The following is a 17,845-nucleotide window of genomic DNA, read 5'->3' as shown; positions in this document are numbered from 1 at the left end:
CGGGAGCCTCCCCGCGCCCCGGCCTGAGGAGGGCTTGCGAGAGGGCCGAGACCCCCCACACCAGCGGGGGGGAGCAGCCAGAGCCCCCACGACCCCAGCCCCGAGGAGGGGAAGGGCCCCCCTAAACCAGACGGGACGCGGGGGCTTTCCCGCAGCCGGGGAGCGAGTCGGGGGGAGGCAGGGCCCTGCCGCGGGGCCGCTCTCACCTGCGGGCCGGGGCCGGGGCCGGGGCCGGGGCGGCGGGAAGTGGTTCCGGGTGGCGGCCGGAAGTGTCCGCGTTGCCGTGGCGACGGGGCCCGGCCGCCATGGCGGTGCCGAGCTGGCTGGAGAGGCTGCGGGCTGCCAGCAAGACAGCGCTGGTGCAGGACGGTAACCGCGGCGGCGAGGCGGGATAGCCCCCTCCTTCCCCCCCGACGTGTTTTGGGGTGACCCTGAAGCGAGCGGGCGGGGGGACGGAGCGCTCCCAGGGAGGGCCCTGCACCCGGGAGAGGGCCCCAGCAAAGGACACTGGGACACGGCCCCAGACAGCGGGACGGGGCCCTAGATACCCAGGGATAGGTGTATTCCTATGCACCCTCACCACCTGCCTTGCCTCTAGGGAAGCGGAAGATCCACTACCTGTTCGAGGATGGGAAGGAGATGGCCGAAGAGTATGAAATGAAGACGGGTCAGTTAGTGAGTAAGTGGTGCTCTCAGCTGGCCCCCAGCAGACATGGGTCAAGGCAGAACTGTGGCATGCATGGCAGCGGGTCTGCATTCACAGGACTGGGGTGTTGAGAGGAACCACCTGGTCAGGAACAAATTGCCCCTAAATATTCTAGGAGATAAGCATGCCTGTAGCTGAATTTTGCAGGGACATAAGTATGGTTCAGTTTGGGCCCAGGGCTCTCTGACTTCTGTGGCGTAGCAGACCTTGTTTTAGCCCAGGATCTCTCCCAAACAGCTCATCTGTCACAGGAGACTTGGACGGACTAAATGGGATTGCCATCTTGCATTGAGTCTGTACCACATGCTGGGGTGAAATATGCTTTTTGGTGGCTTCTGCAACCACAAACAAGCAAGGTGTCGGTTATGGCTCTTGTCTAAAACCACATCAGCTGCGGCACGGCACCTGTTGCAACCCCACCATGGCTTCAGCACCAAGTAGCAAAAAAGAGAGGCACCCGGTACAGAATTTCTGACTTCAGGAATAGGTCAGCTAACAGATCCACTCACACCAAAGTGGAAATTATGGGCATTAAAATATGTATCGTCCTGTCATCTCGGTGTGCTGGGCAGCTTTGGCAGTCATTTGCTGGAGTTCTTCTTTTAGAGCAGAATAGTGAAAACCCTTCTTTTCCCTTCCACAGGTAGAAAATGGCGGGAGAAGAACACACTTGGGGGCTCCGGCAAGTGGCAGGTTGAAGTGGGAGAGCCAACCTCGCCGCTCCTGGGACCACTGGAATCAGACCTCATAAAGGAAAGCAGCTCCAATGTATGTAAGGGTCTGCAGGCGCAACTGCACCTAAAACTACCTAGTCTTGTGCTTACAGCAGTAGTTGGTAGACTGCAGATCACTCACAGCCCCAAGAGACAGCTTTAACCTGCCCAGCACTCTACTACAAATTGTCCCAAACCTGCAGGGCTGGGTAGAAAGAAAACTTAGGTTCTTTTGGGGTCTTCAAGAGATTTGTAGTTTCCTTAAGTAGAGAAACTGTAGTGCTGTGTTGGCCAGCTACAATTCTGGCTTCCGAAAGAGCAGGCTGAAAAGAAGGCCAGTGCCAGGACAAGTCAGGGGATGGAAAGCAGAGCCCATGACAATGAAAGGCTGACACAGGCAGGGCATAGCAGGCTGCTTCTTAACATAGCACAGCCTGTTTCATCTTCACATCCCTCTAGCATAAGGGGCAGAGGTTTTAGTCTCTCGCCATCTTTTCTACAAACCTGAAACACAAGCACAGCCCTGCACAGCAAATTGGGGCTGAGCTGGGACTGAATCCAGCAGGTCCCTAGGGTAGGCAGAGCTCAGTATTCAGTTGCCTGTGAGGAAGAGGCCCGGTTTCCCTGTAACCCTGTCCTGCAAGGCTCCCTTGCTGAGCACTTTCAGCCTCCTACAAGCATGGCAGGCGGTGCCCTGGGTAAAGGCAGAGCAGTGCTAGCTCTAGGGAAGTGATGCTCAGGCACTTTCTTGAGTCACTCCCTAATGCTCCAGTGTGAAAGAAGAGCTACTCCCTGTATTACCTCAAGAGGCTCCTCATGGAAGAAAGGGACAGGGAGTAGAGGAGACAGCTAGAGGGGCCTTGCTAAAGGTACTTGTTTGCTGTAGCCTGTCTTCATGAGGAAGGATACACTGACCAGCTTCCAGTGGCGGATCCGTAACCTGCCCTACCCCAAGGAGGTCTACAGCGTCTCTGTGGAGAAGGAGCAGCGCTGCTGTGTCATCCGGACCACCAACAAGAAGTCAGTAAGAACAGCACTGCTGGTGCTGATGGTCCCTCGGGGTGGGCTAGCACAGAGGGCGGGCTAGTGATTGCACAGGGCTAGTGATTGTCCTTTCTTGCCTTCTATCCCTAGTGTGCAAGGGCTGAGGAGCCACACCTCACAGCTGCATTTCTCCACCTGTCCGGTTTCCATTCCCAACTGCCCCAGACATGTTTATGGTAGAGCCCCTCAAGCTCTGTGCTGGCCTTTGCAAACCTATCTTACAGTTCCAATAGCATGGTGTTTGCTCTGTACTTTCCCTGTCAAATGTCGCTCCCTTAGAAAAAGTAAGAAAGACCCCTGCAGACCTTTTGAAGCTAGAGCATCCCATCCTCTCCCCCTGACACGATACTTTGATCTAGTCATTGTATCTCAGAATGCATGGAGCTGCAGGATTCAACAGGTACAGCAAAGTCTTGGGCACCCAGGCAGACAGATCTCCCTGTGTAAACCTGTCTTGTAGTCACAATGCCAATGATATGATCTGGAGGTAGCGAGAAAAAAAGGCAGACTGAATCTAGAAAGGAAGCACCACAGTATTCTGCCAAAAGAAGTTTGAGATGGGAGGGGGAAAAAAAAAGAAAAGGCTTTTAAGCATCATCTTATACTGTGTCATTACATGGCCTCTCTCATGGAATGAGAGACACACTGTGCCCCAGAGCATTTACAGCCTCAGTGAGATAAGACAGGATGAACAGTAGTATTGGGAAGAGACAGCAATGAGTGAGTATTAGGAGAACAAGGGAGGATATTGGAAGATAAGTGAAAGCTATTTACAAGCTGGGATAATACACCGGTATGGAAAGCTGGGAAGGCTGCCCTCTGCTTGCCTTCCCTCCCCGGCGTTGCTGCAGAACACAGAAGGATCAGATTCATGGGTAAAAACAACCCCACGGTTTCCCAATCTGCCCCCCTGCCCTCTTTAAGCCGCTCTTTGTGGCTGGCTGTAGGTGGTGCTGTTGGCAAAGAACTGCTCCACTTTGGCTGCTAACGCCTTTCAGATGGCAAAACCTGCAAGTCTTCAGGCAAGGCTTTACCACATCAGAGCCCGTGGCAAGGGGATGTTTGAGTTCTGCACCCGAGCACACCTGGACTCTCAAAAGCAAGAGGCGGCTAGACAGGAGGAAGGGGGAGTCTGCCCCATGGAAGCAGCAAGCAATTACAGCTCTAATACAGAAAAATGCTGGCCTGAATCCACACACAGGGATTCACAGGAGAAGAGTAGCCATTTAGTAGGGAGACCTATGTAGCAAAGATGAATGAGATTCCCGTCAGCCACCTGTGGGTACTCGTGGAGCTAGGCTAGGAAAGGAATATGTGAGCCTAAGTCCAACCCCTGTCTATCACAGGCAGGCTTATCTACTCCCAATCCTACTAATAGAGTCATGGTGAATAGAGTGAAATCCAGTTGTCGGCCGGTCACAAGCGGAGTCCCCCAGGGCTCAGTTTTGGGACCGGTCTTATTTAATATATTTATCGATGATCTAGATGAGGGGATTGAGTGCTCCCTCAGCAAGTTTGCAGACGACACCACGTTGGGTGGGAGTGTTGATCTGCTCGAGGGTAGGAAGGCTCTGCAGAGGGATCTGGACAGGCTGGATCGATGGGTTGAGACCAATTGTATGAGGTTCAACAAGGCCAAGTACCAGGTCCTGCACTTTGGCCACAACAACCCCATGCAGCGCTACAGGCTTGGGGATGAGTGGCTGGAAAAGGACCTGGGGATGTTGATTGACAGCCGGCTGAACATGAGCCAGCAGTGTGCCCAGGTGGCCAAGAAGGCCAACAGCATCCTGGCCTGTATCAGGAATAGTGTGGCCAGCAGGAGTAGGGAAGTGATTGTGCCCCCGTACTCGGTGCTGGTGAGGCCGCATCTCGAATACTGTGTTCAGTTTTGGGGCCCTCACTACAAGAAGGACATTGAGGTGCTGGAGCGTGTCCAGAGAAGGGCGACGAAGCTGGTGAGGAGTCTGGAGCACAAGTCTTATGAGGAGCAGCTGAGGGAGCTGGGGTTGTTCAGTCTGGAGAAGAGGAGGCTGAGGGGAGACCTCATCGCTTTCTACAATTACCTGAAAGGGGGTTGCAGAGAGGTGGGTGTTGGCCTCTTCTCCCAAGTGACTAGTGACAGGACAAGAGGAAATGGCCTCAGGTTGCACCAGGGGAGGTTCAGGCTGGATATTAGGAAAAATTTCTTTACTGAGAGAGTGGTGAAACACTGGAATAAGCTGCCCAGGGAAGTGGTGGAGTCTCCATCACTGGAGGTGTTCAAGGAACATGTGGATGTGGCATTGCAGGACATGGTTTAATGGGCATGGTGGTGTTGGCTGATGGTTGGACTTGATGATCTTACAGGTCTTTTCCAACCTTAGTGATTCTGTGGATAGTAGTGTGTATGTGGGAACTTCCTTGCCTGCTTGGGTGCTGTAAGGTTATAATGTACCACTGAGGCTTCACTTCAGTTCACGCTTTTTTTTGTTCCATCCTCAGGAAAACAGTAGAGTCCCCCCACAAGCAGTCTATGCCTACACACTCATAGACTAGAGATAGTTAAAGGACCTGACAGCAGCTCATGGCCTGCATATAAAAGTTAAGGACTTTTGGAATTAAAGCTGAAAGTCTCCTCACTGGGGACAAGAACGATTTTGCTGTCAGTAAAGAGCAGGGACAGACTCCAGCACCAGAACACTTAGTACAGGCTCCAGGATATCTTGTATCATTTCTCCTGGGTCTCGGCCAGGGCAAGGCACCACTCAGCAACTAATTCCAAGATAGCAACAAAGACATGATGTCCACAGAGAGGGTGTGCATCACTATGGGAGAGAAAGGAAGCCTCGGAGCCTCTCCAGCCCTTGGAAGTCAGCCACACTGCTCCTGAGCAGCAGAACTGTGCTGACCGCCAGCCAGAGGCACAAGCAATGGGATGGGTTGCCAAGTCACTACTGAGTAGCTCGGCTTTAAATTCTCAGCATACCAGTAGCAGTTTTCCCTGCAGGCTGACAAAAAGTGGGTTTCCAGTAGGAAAATAAGAAGTGACTTCACATACTCACTGTGGATCTCGGGCCAGGACCCAGGCTGAGTGCAGTACTGCCCTTGGCCATGGGGTGAGAGGCGAGGGCAGAGAATCCGCCTGCCTCAACAGGGGTAACCGCCCATCAGCTACCTCCGCAGCCCAGACAGGAGCTCTTCACTTCCACCAGTCACTCCCGTTCCCTCTGGCCACGGCAAGGTCTGCTCAAGTGGGATTTGCTTAAAACCTCTTGCTGTAAAATAAATCCATTAAACTAAACTCCAAAAACAAACCCAGAAAGCCACCTCCCCAAAGGCCAAACCTGATTCAATTATTGTAGCGAGAGGCAGTGGTAATGTTAGGAGGAGGAGGGGGTGGCCAGGCAGATCTAGTTTCCTTTGATCTTGTCACAGATTTTAGTTTGAGGCCAGCCAAAGCCATTCTTTTCCCCTTCTCCTTAGTCCTGGAGCAGCAGAATGCTGCTGTTTCATTGATGACTCCCAAGGCCCTTTGAAACAGTGGGTTTTTTCTGTGTACTGCTTTTTTTTTTTGTCTAATCGGTAAGAAGTTAACACTTCCTTAACATGTCTTTGTGTTCATCTAATCTCTGCTGTTTAACCTTTGACATCTCCCTTATTATCCATGTCTGCCACCTTTTCCAAATACCGACAGCAGTGACAACACAGAACGGTTTGAGCCCTGCGGTAACAAGCTGTGTACATTCCTCCCACTGCACCAGGAGAGCCATTTGCCCTTTGTAGCTGTTTTCACCATGACTTGGAAAATAAACTGCAATTTGGGCAGAGGTAGCTAGAGAGGCCAAGCCTCATACACAGCCAGCTGAGTGGATAAGAACCCCTCATGGCATGACAGCAGCTGCTGCCTGTTCCAGCTCTGCTCTGGGCGCCTCAGTACCAGCTACAGGCCAGGTCCTTGGGGAGGATTACCCACGAGAGTGCTGGAAGAGATTAAGAGCCCAACCATGCCTCTGCACAGGCATAGGACTACCAGCTAACGTATTTGGTGCAGCCTCAGAGAGAAGCAGCAGATACAGGGCAAGCCATGCCAAGGAAGAAGGGTCTCAGGCAAACATACACAGGTCTACAAGGTTCTGGTCCCAAAGTCTTAGGAAGTCTCTTAGCTGCCTAGACAGCTTATAACTGCTCCAGTTATACCTGAAACATATCCCTTTTCCTTCCTATTGAGCAAAGCCTAATGTTTGGTCCATGCAGAGGCACAGGCTGGATAGGGAGCTGGCAAAAACCTCTCTGTCCTCTGCTTGGATGTGAGTGGTGGTGGGGAAACTGGGATAGAGACCAGGGAGAGGACAGCTAGGGGAGCTGGGAGTGCAGAGGAGCACCACAGCCACCATGGGGGCTGCATGGAAACGCTGCAGAGCGGAGGCTCAGGTGACTGTGGGCAGCTACACCTGGAGCTCTGTGCCTAGGGGTATGCCTGAGCAGCGCCATGCCACCAGGAATTGACCTAGGAAGCACAGCAAGAGGCCGAAAAGATGGGTTTAGGAAGAATTGCAACACAAAATGGTGCATCACTCAGGAAAGTATGTCACAGGGTACAAGGGCTTTGATAGCTGTTTTGACAAGAGCTAATGGAAGCTGGTACTTAGAGGGAATGAGAGGCCATGAGCAGGGACAAAGACAAGGGACACCTCTTGGCAGGGCTGAGTAGTCTGTCCCTAACCATGTCTGGAACTACTGAAAGGGAAGCTGGAGGGACCAAGCCTGGTCTCACACACCAAAGCCCTTCAGGATTTCACCAGCTCCGATTTCCAGTTTGGAGGTTTGTTTCCAGTGCTCCTGCCAAGCCTGGGGGCATCAGCAAGCACACAGCATGGCATAGGGTCCTCCTGCCAACCCTGAGCGGTCTGTTGTACTCATCTACACCTTGTAGAACAGCATTCCATAGCTCAGCATTGCTAGCAGGGGAATAGGAACCCCACCTTCCTCACTTCTGTCTCCTCTCTCATTTGTAGGTACTACAAAAAGTTCTCTATTCCTGACCTGGACCGATACCAGCTCCCCTTGGATGCAGCTGCCCTGAGCTTCACCCATGCCAACAACACCCTAATCATCACGGTGAGGTTTTAGCCACGCAGAACAGCACTTTGCTCTTCTCTTTATGTCCGCAAAGAAGTTAAAATTCTTACACGTGGGGAAATGAGGCAGAGCAGGGAGATCTGCTGAGGGTCACTGATGAGCCCCCTTCTCTGTCACACAGTTGGTGGGAGTTTCAGATTACACTGGGCATGCTGACACTAGCCAGGACAGCCCACACCACAGGAGGGTCCCTGCTTGCTTCTCAAGGTTACTTGCAGGTGGAAGAGTGTCTGTCGTGCCCTGTTTTCCATGTGTCCCCTCCCTTAGGCCTGAGCAAGACTCCACTCTCAGTGACAGCAAGTTTCTCTTGCCTCAGAGAATAAATGTTAAGAGTCCAAGGACCTGCTGCAGATGGAGATCTCGCAGTCTTAAAAAAAAAACAAACATCACCTGCTGGTTTGTGCCAGAGGGAACACACTTCCACATGCATGGTGGAAGTGAGACACTAGCAAAATGGGCACTTGCCTATTGTTGCAAGGAGCAGACAGAGGCAGACAGATGCTTTTGAGCAGCAGGTGCTCATCTTCTTAAATGTAGAGCTCGGCTATCCAGAGAGCATCCCCTCTGAGGGAAACCTTGCAGCAGAGCTAGGGGTGCACGTGCAGAGGAAATAGGCCAAGGTAAGCACCTTGAATCCTTCTGAGCTTGTTTGCTATGGGCCAAACCCTTGCCAAAAAGCACCTGCATCCACAACTAAACTGCAGCTGGGTGAGAGGGCTCTGAGGCATGGATAGAGGAACTGCAACTCTTACTTCTGTCTGCCTTTTAAAAAACACGTTTTATGTATCTGTATCTTTCTCTCTCTCTCTCACACACACATGTGAGCATACAATCAGCAAGCACACCAGGGATCTACATGACACAGGATATTCCAGAGGGGTTGGTGGGGTCCAGGACTCCACATCCAACTGGAAAGTTTTACTTGCACTGTAAAAGACACTCTAGATCTTAGCAAATGTCCCTAGTGTGATGGCACCACCTCTCCAAACAGGCTTTGGAAGTAGCTGGTAACAGAAAGGCCTCCCGTGGCAGGAGGGCCCCATCTGCACTGGTAGCACCCGGCCCCAGTTCGTCTGCTTGGAGCAGAGGTTGGACAGGAGTGCTAAGGGCATTTCTTTCTGTCCTACAGTACCAGAAGCCGAAGGAGATCCTGGCTGCAGAAGAGCAGCTGCAGAAGGAGCTGAAGAAGATAAAGGCAGCAAACAATGGGGATGGCGATTGTAAGACCCAGTAGGCAATGGCTGCTAAGAGGCTGAGGTGGGGGCAGCTCTCTGGCAAGGCTTCATGGTATTTATTTTGCCTTTTCTAATAAAAATTAGTCATGTTGTTAACAGAGTCGTTTGGAGGAATCTTTGCAGGCCCAGGGAGACGGCAGGGTGGTTGATCTCTTTACTGCCTGGTTTGCTGATTTACACAGACATTAATGATCCTTCTATGAGTTGTGGGAAGCTGCAGCGTGCAAAGGAAGTGCGCCACAGCCACATCCCTCTCTCCATCCTCCATGAGCAGAATCGACATGAAAGCTGGGTAGTTCCCCTCGGGAATTCCCTCTGTCTGCCAACCCTCGCTGAAGGCAGTAACATCTAGAAAACAAGAACCCTTTCCTTGCACCCCTTACCTGCCGGGGATGTGCTTGGAAGCCACTCCCCTCCTGTGCTGTTGTGCATGGTCCTCTATGCAGTTAGAAGGGTGGTTTGGCAACTCTGGTATCTCTGCAAACTGCATCAATGCTTAGACCTGAATGGGCACAGCCTGTGAAGTAAGGTGAAGGAGGACTGCTTCCTTACCGCCAGCCATGCACAACGTGACATGCAGAACACAGGCAGCTGTGCAGAGCGCAGGAACCGAAATGCAGCCACCTTCATTTGCATGGCATGGAGGGGAAAGTGATGACATGGGCCGCTGGCCAGCTCAGGAACAGCAGTAGCACACCCCTTCCGAGAGGGCACAAACATGGCCCATCACAAACCTCGCTGCACAGACAGCACCCCATGCACAGGGACAACCCCAGCAGTGCTGCTTTAGCAACTCACCGTCCGAACAGCTCCTGTCTCCACCCTGCACCAACCATCGCTGTGCTTAGATTACTGTGTCTCCTGCCATCCCGGTTCATATTTTGAACAGCTCCTACCCAAACAAACACTACTTTGAAGTGAGCAGGTCACAGGTCCCCAGCATAACTCCCCTGATGAAGACTGCTTTCAAACCATGAAAACTCCTTAGAGCCCAGGTGGCATCCCCAGTTAGAGCCTCACTGCTGGGTGGCTCCAGGACCCACCTGCGTAGTCCTCCCAAGACAATGGAGGCACCATCAGCTGACAGAGCTCACAGCCAGTGAGCCAGCTCCATCTCCAGCTTCCCCATTCCCCAAAGTCACCTGAGATGCAAGGGTGCAGCCTTCTACCCACCAGTGCTGGCACCACCACGGGGCTGCAGCTCTGCTCCAGGCTTCAGCCAGGAAGAACCTAAAAGCAGCTACAAGAGTGCAGGACCCACCAACATGGGCTGCAGAAAGGGACTGGCAGCAGCAGTGTTGCAGGAAGGGCTGTCACAGGATTCATCGCCTGCACCAGTGATATTTGTTCACCTGCTCAGCTGACATGCTCATTCCCACTCTGGGCCTTGCCCAAGTCCCAGGGCAATAAAGAACCTCTCCTCCCACCCCACAGTTACTCCAGTTCCTTCACAGCCTCTCCTTGGGGACACTGCCAAAGACATTTAATATCTCCACCCCTCCCTCCCAGTTTCATTACAGGACCTGAGAAAAACCAGACCTCCCCCATTCCCAAGCTCTGCCAGCTCTCTCTCTCTGGTCTTCTATCTCATGCCTAATCACTTACCTCACATGCAGAGCCCAAAGTGCTCCAAGCAATACAGCAGCAGTATTTAGCAACCTCTGATGCAAAGCACCATCTTTTCAGCAACAGCTCAGTGTTACCAATAACCCATAGGTCCCTCAGAATCATTATCTTGGGCTAGCAGTCTTTGGGATCTACAGCTTTGAGCTGATGCAAGATTGTTCCAGCCATGGCTTCTTTTTGAAGCAGCAGATCATTGCTTGGGGCACTTAGACATCAACTGCCACTTACACAAGGAGAATACGTAGCATCATGGTAGCTACAAGGGAGCTGGCAGCAAGCAGGCAGGAGTGGCAGCAGAGGAACAGGCACAGATCAGGAACTGTGACAGGGAGCTGTGCTGAAAAGATCCTTGTGAGATGTGATCTTGCAGCAAAGGCATGCTTTTAAATTACTTTACACCCTGACCTGCTGTCTCACATCCACTGGGCATGGAGGGCTGCTTTCAAGCAGGTGAGGAGCTGGGTGGTTTCGCTCCAGCCCTGCTCAGGCAAGGGCTCCACCAAACATCCTCTTCCAATTTTTGTGCATCACAAGGGAAGAGCAGCCTCTTGATAGTGGAAATTACCTATTAAGTTCTAACAAAGGACCATGCTGCATGCTTTGCCCTAGAAGTGCTCTCGGTTTGTGATACAAAACCTCTCCTCTACCCATCCAGCATACCCAAACTCACAGCCAAGTAGGGTTCATGCACCTCCTTCCCCAAGGAGGACCAGACCACAGACACTGCTGCATTCTCCCACAGCACATTCATCCATAGACCATCCACATTCATCCAGACAGCACAGAGCACGCTGAAAGCTATGGTTGTTCCGAGACCCAGCTGGAGTTCAGAAGGGCTGACACAAAAAGGAGCAGAGCCCACTTAGATGTGCTTGCAGGATCCCAGTAAATCACACCAAGGCCTTGGTGTTTGCACTAGTCCAGTTTACTGCTTCATTATGCAGGCAGCAAGCAAATTGCAGATCCTACTTCTTGATTTCTTGTTGAAACAAGTGACATGAGATCCAATATCCCAGGACCTGCCTTCAACACAGCAGTGTCACAGGGTCTAGCCAGGGAGAGAGATCTAATAAACATGTAGACAGCATCTGAAAATAGACCCAACCTCCTCCACCCAGCCAGGCCTCTGCGATCAGCAGGTAACATCACAGCCCCTTTGGAACTTGAAACAAAACCATACAGTCTCTTTTGTTTCCCATCAGAGTTTTATTTAGCAAAACGCGACTGTTTCAGCCCTGCCAAGTGCACAGCCCGACCTGACAGCCAGCCTGGGGAGGCATACACTGAAAGCAGGGCTGGCTCTGCCTTTTAGCTCAATTCTTGCTGTTGGCTGTGAAGGACAACACAAGCAGCTATCAGAAGAGCAAGCGCAGGTGAAAGGTGGGCCCTGCTCCAGGCACCTTTCCCTTCCACCAAGTCAGTCCACCCCACACACAGCCTAGACTTGCTTCACATGGCTCAGAGCTTGGCTGATCTCAACCTGACCAGCACATACAGCTGATAGGGGCAAGTTGAGCCGGGATGCCCTCAAATGCTGTATCCATAAAAGAAAAAAAAAAAGAAAAAAGAACAGTTAATAAAACAAACCCTGACTTGCACAAAATAAAAAGGCTAAAGGACAGTCAGCCTTTATTTCCACTAATAGGCAGGTGAGGTTGAGAAAGTCTGGCCCTTTGTGCACTCTTCTACGTAGCTTTCTGGCAGGCAAAAAATCCCTTCAGAAGCCTTGGGGGCCATTCTCACCTCTCCTGCCCTGCGATTCCCTGAGCCAAGTGTCAACTCTGCTGAGTTGGGGTGACCAGAAGCAGCTGTGGTGCCCTTCATGGGGCCGTGAAGTCTAGGACGTACAGGGCTGATGCCAGGGCAGCGTACAGATGGGTGGTACTGAAACGGAGGCAGTACACTGGGCTGCTGGTGGGTGAAGACAGGTGAAAGCTCTGCAAGAAAATAGGAGAATCAACTTTTCAAAGAGGTCAGCCCAAAGATCCCAACCAGTGTTACAGATCCAAAGGCTGAGATGCCTGAGCAAAGCAGGCTTTTCCCTGCGTATAGGTTAGGTTCCCCATGGTGGGCTCACCCCAAAAGACAGCCCAGCAGCCCCTCTCTTTTCTTCTAAAGAGACACGGTCATTGGGCTGCCAGCGAACCACTCAAACTCTGCTGCTGCCCTGCTTCTGGCTGGCCCTCACCTGCAGGCACCGAGTCTGCCGCTTATCCCAGAGGCGCACCACGCCGTAGTAAGAAGAGCCGCTGGCAATCATATGGTTCATATCACTCCTTATGCAGTACAGGGCACTGTCATGGGGCTCTTCCCACTCCTGGATGCACTTCCTGCAAGGCCAACACAAACGGGAGCGGGGCTGAGCCTCCACTCCTCCACCACTGGAACTGAGGCCCAATTTGCCTGAAGGAGCTAATTCAGCTGCAGGCGAGTCCCCAGACACTGCACAAGGAGAGCCCAGGAGCCTCATGCAGGCCCTAGATGTCAGCAGGGTAGGCTCACCTGGTGCTGGTCCGTATGTCCCAGTAGCGGATGTAGGTGTCATACCCACAAGAAAGGAGAAGGGAGGGCGTTTCGTAGAAGACATCAAGGACTCCAGCTCCACGGTGGAAGTCAGTCCCTAAACAGGTCAACAGCTGACCACTGCAATGAAACACAATAGGGGAAGAGTCATTCAGAGCAGAGCACCCTTCCAATTCAGCTGGCCAGAGAAGAGATGGTGTCACAGAAGTCTCCTAGATCTCATTTCTGTAATTTAACAGAATGCAAAAACCCGCACAGTTTTCCTCCCCCAGCTTCTGCTACTGGTTGGGCCACTAACTGTCATGGAGGGTGACCAGCAGGAGTCACAGCTGTAAAAGGAAGAGCCAAGGAACAGGCACAACTGACCCCCAGCAGAACGGGATCATTTTCCTTGGGAGAAGTGACCAGTACTCTGAATGATGGGGCTCCATTTCCATGGGAGACAATTCTCAACTTAGTCAAACTCCAGATAATCTGCAAAAGACACTTACCTGCTCAATCCCATCCCAGATTCCATCCTTCAAAACACTGCCCACTAGGGTATTTCCCCATATCTTTGGCACACAGCTCAGATCCACAGGCAAATCAGACTCTCCTGACCCAGTCTGCCATGGCTGCTTTCTTCAACCCCCTCCAGTTACACTGCATACTGCAAACACTGTATCTGGGGCTGAATATGACAGGTCAAGAGCAACCACCCCAGGGCTGCTCTGGAAATGACTTTCCAAAGGCTAGTTTGTTGTTTGGGGTTTTTTTGACCCCTTCCTCCTTTTTAATTCCTTGCTTGCTGTGAAAGAGCAAAAGCAAGATCTCCACAAAGCTCTAAGCCAGATGCTTTGTGGCTGTATCACTCAGCTGCTTGTTCATGTGCAGAACCAGCAGCTCACCAGGTGGATGGTGCCTGGTGAGGGCCCACCCTGCCAGACTGTAAGAAGGAGCTTGAGCCCCTTCCCTGGGTCATATGAAATTGCATCAGGCACAGCCCATCCCCAGTATCACTCCACCAACCCCAGCAGCCAGGAACATCCAGCCATGGCAGACTCCTGGGAATAGAGGAGACAATCTGCCCAGCTGCTTGAAATGGCCACTATTGCAAACCCTCCTTTTCTTCCTACTCCTCCTCACACCCTCTAAATCAAAAATGCTGGACACAATAAACCTTGAAACACCTGCTTTTCAAACCCTGCTGCACAGCCACCCCTCTCCAACAGACTCTTGGTTCTCAGGACAATGAAGCAGTCCTGAAAGCCAACAGCACAGATCCCACAGTGGGGTCACTCTCAGCATCTCCCCCCATTATTTTGTTACTTTCTGCTCCTTGATCCAGCACCACACAGTTCTGAGGCACATCGCCAAATGCCTTAATTCTATCTGTAATCTGGGCTAAAGCCCTCGTCGGGGGATAAAGACCACACAAAAGGAGAAATAGAGTCCCAGGAGATGTTAAAACAAGTAAACACCTTTGTGTCAGGAGACAGAAATCGCTGATAAAGCAGATTAGCGCCTCGAGCCCTGGTGTCCCCAGATCAGAAGGCGAGCCCTGGCCGATCTTTGCAGCCAGCACGCTTCTATGATCACAGAGCTGGCGGCATGCTGGGGCCAGCCTGTTTCCCCACAGTCACTCTCCAAAGAGCAGATTATGTAGAATAACAATTTCTTTGTGGCTGTGTAATTCCCTCCGTGACCGTGGCTGTGGGCAGCTACATTGGCCCTTGATGCCAGGGCCCTAGCAACCATTTAGAGAGGCCAACCAGCCCTAGCGATGGCCCCCCCGTGCAAACCTCTCGGACAAGCTTTAACATCAAGTGCATGAATTAATCCCCCCCAACACGAATCCAGGGGTGCTGGCTTATTGGACTTTGTGTTTCTCCAGGCAAGGGATCGAGGGGATTCCAGGCTTCAGCCCTTTGCAACCTTCTCACAATACATTAACCCTTGGAAGGTTACTTGCAAAACAACCCAGCAGCAACTCTGCACCTGTGTGCAGGTCGAGAGGTTGAAGTATTTGCAGTTTGAATACTGGGAGCAAGAGCTGTGGGGTTTGGCTGAGGCAGATGAGTCCTCAGCTCCACCATGGGGTGAGACATGGGTGGGCATCTCTGAACTCTGGCACACCCCTGCCCCTCCAAGCACACAGATCCCCTCCATCTGCCATTCTGCAAAGCCAGCAGGACAGATGGACGTGCACACAACCCTTCAAGGCTTCCATAAAACCTTCTTCATCATACAAATTATATGTGTGGCCCAGAATTGTAAGACGTACAACAGAGGTATGAGGAGGAGTCAGCTGTTCTCCCAAACAAGAACCCTTGCACTACCTGTGAGATGCATAAGGGACCAGACTGCTGAACCTGCAGAGTCCTCTGCCAGTTGCTCAGGCAGGAGCAGGGAGTTACAGGAGATGAGCTATCTCAGCGAGCCCTAAGTAGCACCAGCAGCTCAGACCCCTCTCTCCCCACTTCTGCATGCTACTGCTTTTTTTTTTTTTTTTTGGTTTTGCAGGGTAGCCCCTGGACTGGTGGTCTGAGCATGTGGCACTTCAGGAGTGGAAACCAGGATGGGCAGCTGCACATGGGCCATGCAGCCCAGCAGCACATCTCCTGCTAGCTAGCTGAAGCCTGTTTGTGTTATTTCCTCTCCACCATTTTCCCTGCTAATACACCTTTAATATGTAAAGGGCTAACAGAGCTCAGGGAGAGACAAGCACTGTACTGAAGAAAGGTAGCAGGACACAGAAGCACATCCAGGCGTCTTTCACTCACTGGGACCAGCCCTATTGCTCCTCTCAGGTGCTTGAAACAGGTCACAGCAGATCTTCTCACAACCTCCCACCTCTGAAAAAGCACCCATCACACCCAGGGCAAGCCTGGCCACACTAAAGCTTGTCTTCCATCTCCCAGACCAGACCTCAGTCTGTAGTGCTGCAAGAAGGCAGCAATTTTTAATGGCAGCCTGGTGATGTCTCCAAGTGAAAAGTTTCAGCGTCAAAGGGACAGGAGAAACCATAGAGTCTGGATTCCTGCTTTCAGAGCCTCCTGGGCAGCACCGAGCACCCAGGTGCCTTGCTCCTAGTGTTTCTCCATGCCTTCACACCTCACTGCAGTGGTACCCAAGCATCCCAGCAGAGTCACACCTGCCTTCCTCCCTCTACTTCCCTTTCCAGCCTAGGCAACAAATAAAGAAAGAAAAGGAAAAAAAAAAAGGAAAAGAAAAGGATTAGCTTTTCTCTGTAGGCAGAAAAGGAGCACAGATACTTGCAAGTTACTGCAGCAAAGCAAACCTTGCTTTGCTAGTATGTTAATCAGTTCAATTCTCCTGCCCCAAGAATAGGTCAGCCAAGGCAGCTTCCAACTGGGAGGTCCAGCCCCTGCATACAGCAGCAGTCCTTGTAGCAGTTTACAGAAACAACACATTAGTTGCTACAGTGAAGCACTTATAATCTGACACCAGGGGAAAATTATACTGTGCACTGGGCACACAAACCAAAAGACCTAAGTGTTCTGGCATAGGCAGACTTAAATTGATAAAGGCGCAGAACATGATTAATATTTTCCCGTTTTTCAGCAGATTACGGTATCTCTGGACCAGCTACCACCACGTCAGGCTAGCTCCGCATCCCTGCAGCATACACAGCCATGCTTGAGCCCATGCTGGGAAGGGAACTCTCTGCCACCACAACTCTCCCAGCCTTGGGATCACAAGTTAGTGCCCACAAATTATCCAGTCTTCATTATTCCAAATACTCCCTGCCCTCAAACCCCAGTCCTCAACAGCTTCCACTTCTTAAGAAGCAAGACCCACAGCTAATCCTTAATAACCCATAAAGGATCAAGATAACCCATCAAGAGGCAACAGAAGAGAAGCAGATACACCAGCACATCACTGATGGTTTTCTAACAACTTACATGGGCAGAAGTTATCTACTCAATGAGGGACAGAAAGAAATATGACAGCTATCTTGAACCTTGTTTCTCACCAGCTTGCAGAGATCACCAGCACCAGCCAAATGCAGCAGGGAACAGCCTTCTCCTTTCCTTTGTGGGCCCTTTTTCACCCTCTGCAACAAACGCCTTCCAAAAACCAGGTAGCTGATCCTCAGCACTTCAGAGGCCAGGGTGCCCTGTCCTTGTTACGCGCTATGAAGGCTAGTCAGCAAGTGACTGTGAAGCCCAAGCAAAACCAAGCACGCAAGGTCCACACCACCTCCCCAGCGTGCCCTGGCCCTCCAGCAGTAGCGGGTAGAGGCTGTTTCACTCCAAGGCCTTCTTCGGGCAAGCCAGGTAGTTAACAAAATGCCCACCATCTGCACAGCTATGTTTTCTGTACCGAACAGCCTGTGCCAGGTAGTGCCAGAGTTCAGTCCCCGTGCTGGGTGGCACTGACAGAAACAGCTCCACACCAGTAGAGCTCTGAGGAGCAGAACCACAAATGCGACAGTCCAGGTTTTCTGAAAAGGCCAGTTTAGAGCCAGAGCTCTCTGCTTCAGCACCTTAACCACAAACCACCTGGGCCAACACAGCACCTACAGACACACAGGTAGGCCTCCAGTACTGAGCAGGAAACTCACAGATATTCCTACTTTCTCTTAACCATCTAGACAGACTGAAATCATATTGGCAGTAATCTGGTACCAGCCCACAAGGAACAGAGCCAGGGCAAATCCAGCAGCCCATTTCGTCCCTAGCACAGGAAGGCCGTGTTAGCCCCAGGCTCTGGACTCCTTGCTGATAGAACAAGATGTTTAAACGAAGTCCCTGGGCCTGGGAAATGTATTGAACTGATGAGTCCAAAAAATGTACGACATTTTGTTCAGGCACTATAGAGAATCCTTTGATTCATCTCCAACAATTCCCACATCCTTCCAAAAACAAGACTTC

The 17,845-nt window shown here is 51.7% G+C and overlaps 2 protein-coding genes across 3 annotated transcripts in view; one reads left to right on the top strand and one right to left on the bottom strand.

Moving 5' to 3' along the window:
- The first annotated feature begins 302 nt into the window (after positions 1-302).
- Positions 303-8,852, top strand: DPCD (deleted in primary ciliary dyskinesia homolog (mouse)). 2 transcript variants are annotated; one of them, XM_059821061.1, is made up of 7 exons: positions 303-369; positions 599-679; positions 1,350-1,474; positions 2,306-2,439; positions 5,241-5,247; positions 7,504-7,563; positions 8,714-8,852. In XM_059821061.1, the coding sequence occupies exons 1-7, from the start codon at positions 306-308 to the stop codon at positions 8,816-8,818; spliced, it is 576 nt and encodes a 191-aa protein (XP_059677044.1). In that variant the 5' UTR covers positions 303-305; the 3' UTR covers positions 8,819-8,852. The 2 variants fall into 2 exon arrangements, with proteins under 2 accessions (XP_059677044.1, XP_059677042.1); XM_059821059.1 differs by lacking the exon at positions 5,241-5,247 and having other exon boundaries at positions 7,461-7,563.
- Positions 8,853-11,637: 2,785 nt separating this feature from the next.
- FBXW4 (F-box and WD repeat domain containing 4) overlaps positions 11,638-17,845 on the bottom strand; it is a 63,329-nt gene continuing 57,121 nt past the window's right edge. Inside the window, 3 exon segments of the mRNA XM_059821215.1 lie at positions 11,638-12,382; positions 12,634-12,775; positions 12,948-13,088. Coding sequence (XP_059677198.1) covers positions 12,266-12,382; positions 12,634-12,775; positions 12,948-13,088 — 400 coding nt within the window. The 3' untranslated portion in view covers positions 11,638-12,265.

The sequence above is a fragment of the Gavia stellata genome, chromosome 9, assembly GCF_030936135.1.
Source record: "Gavia stellata isolate bGavSte3 chromosome 9, bGavSte3.hap2, whole genome shotgun sequence".
Lineage (NCBI taxonomy): Eukaryota > Metazoa > Chordata > Aves > Gaviiformes > Gaviidae > Gavia > Gavia stellata.
Note: the sequence above shows the minus strand (reverse complement) of the source record. Positions and strands in the feature narration are given on the sequence as shown.

Excerpts from the sequence above, each read along its gene's own strand:
- DPCD (XM_059821059.1), top strand. The coding sequence starts at position 306 with ATGGCGGTGCCGAGCTGGCTGGAGAGGCTGCGGGCTGCCAGCAAGACA. Across the intron at positions 2,440-7,460 it reads ATCCGGACCACCAACAAGAA|GTACTACAAAAAGTTCTCTA; the intron begins GTCAGTAAGAAC and ends TCTCATTTGTAG. Across the intron at positions 7,564-8,713 it reads ACAACACCCTAATCATCACG|TACCAGAAGCCGAAGGAGAT; the intron begins GTGAGGTTTTAG and ends TCTGTCCTACAG.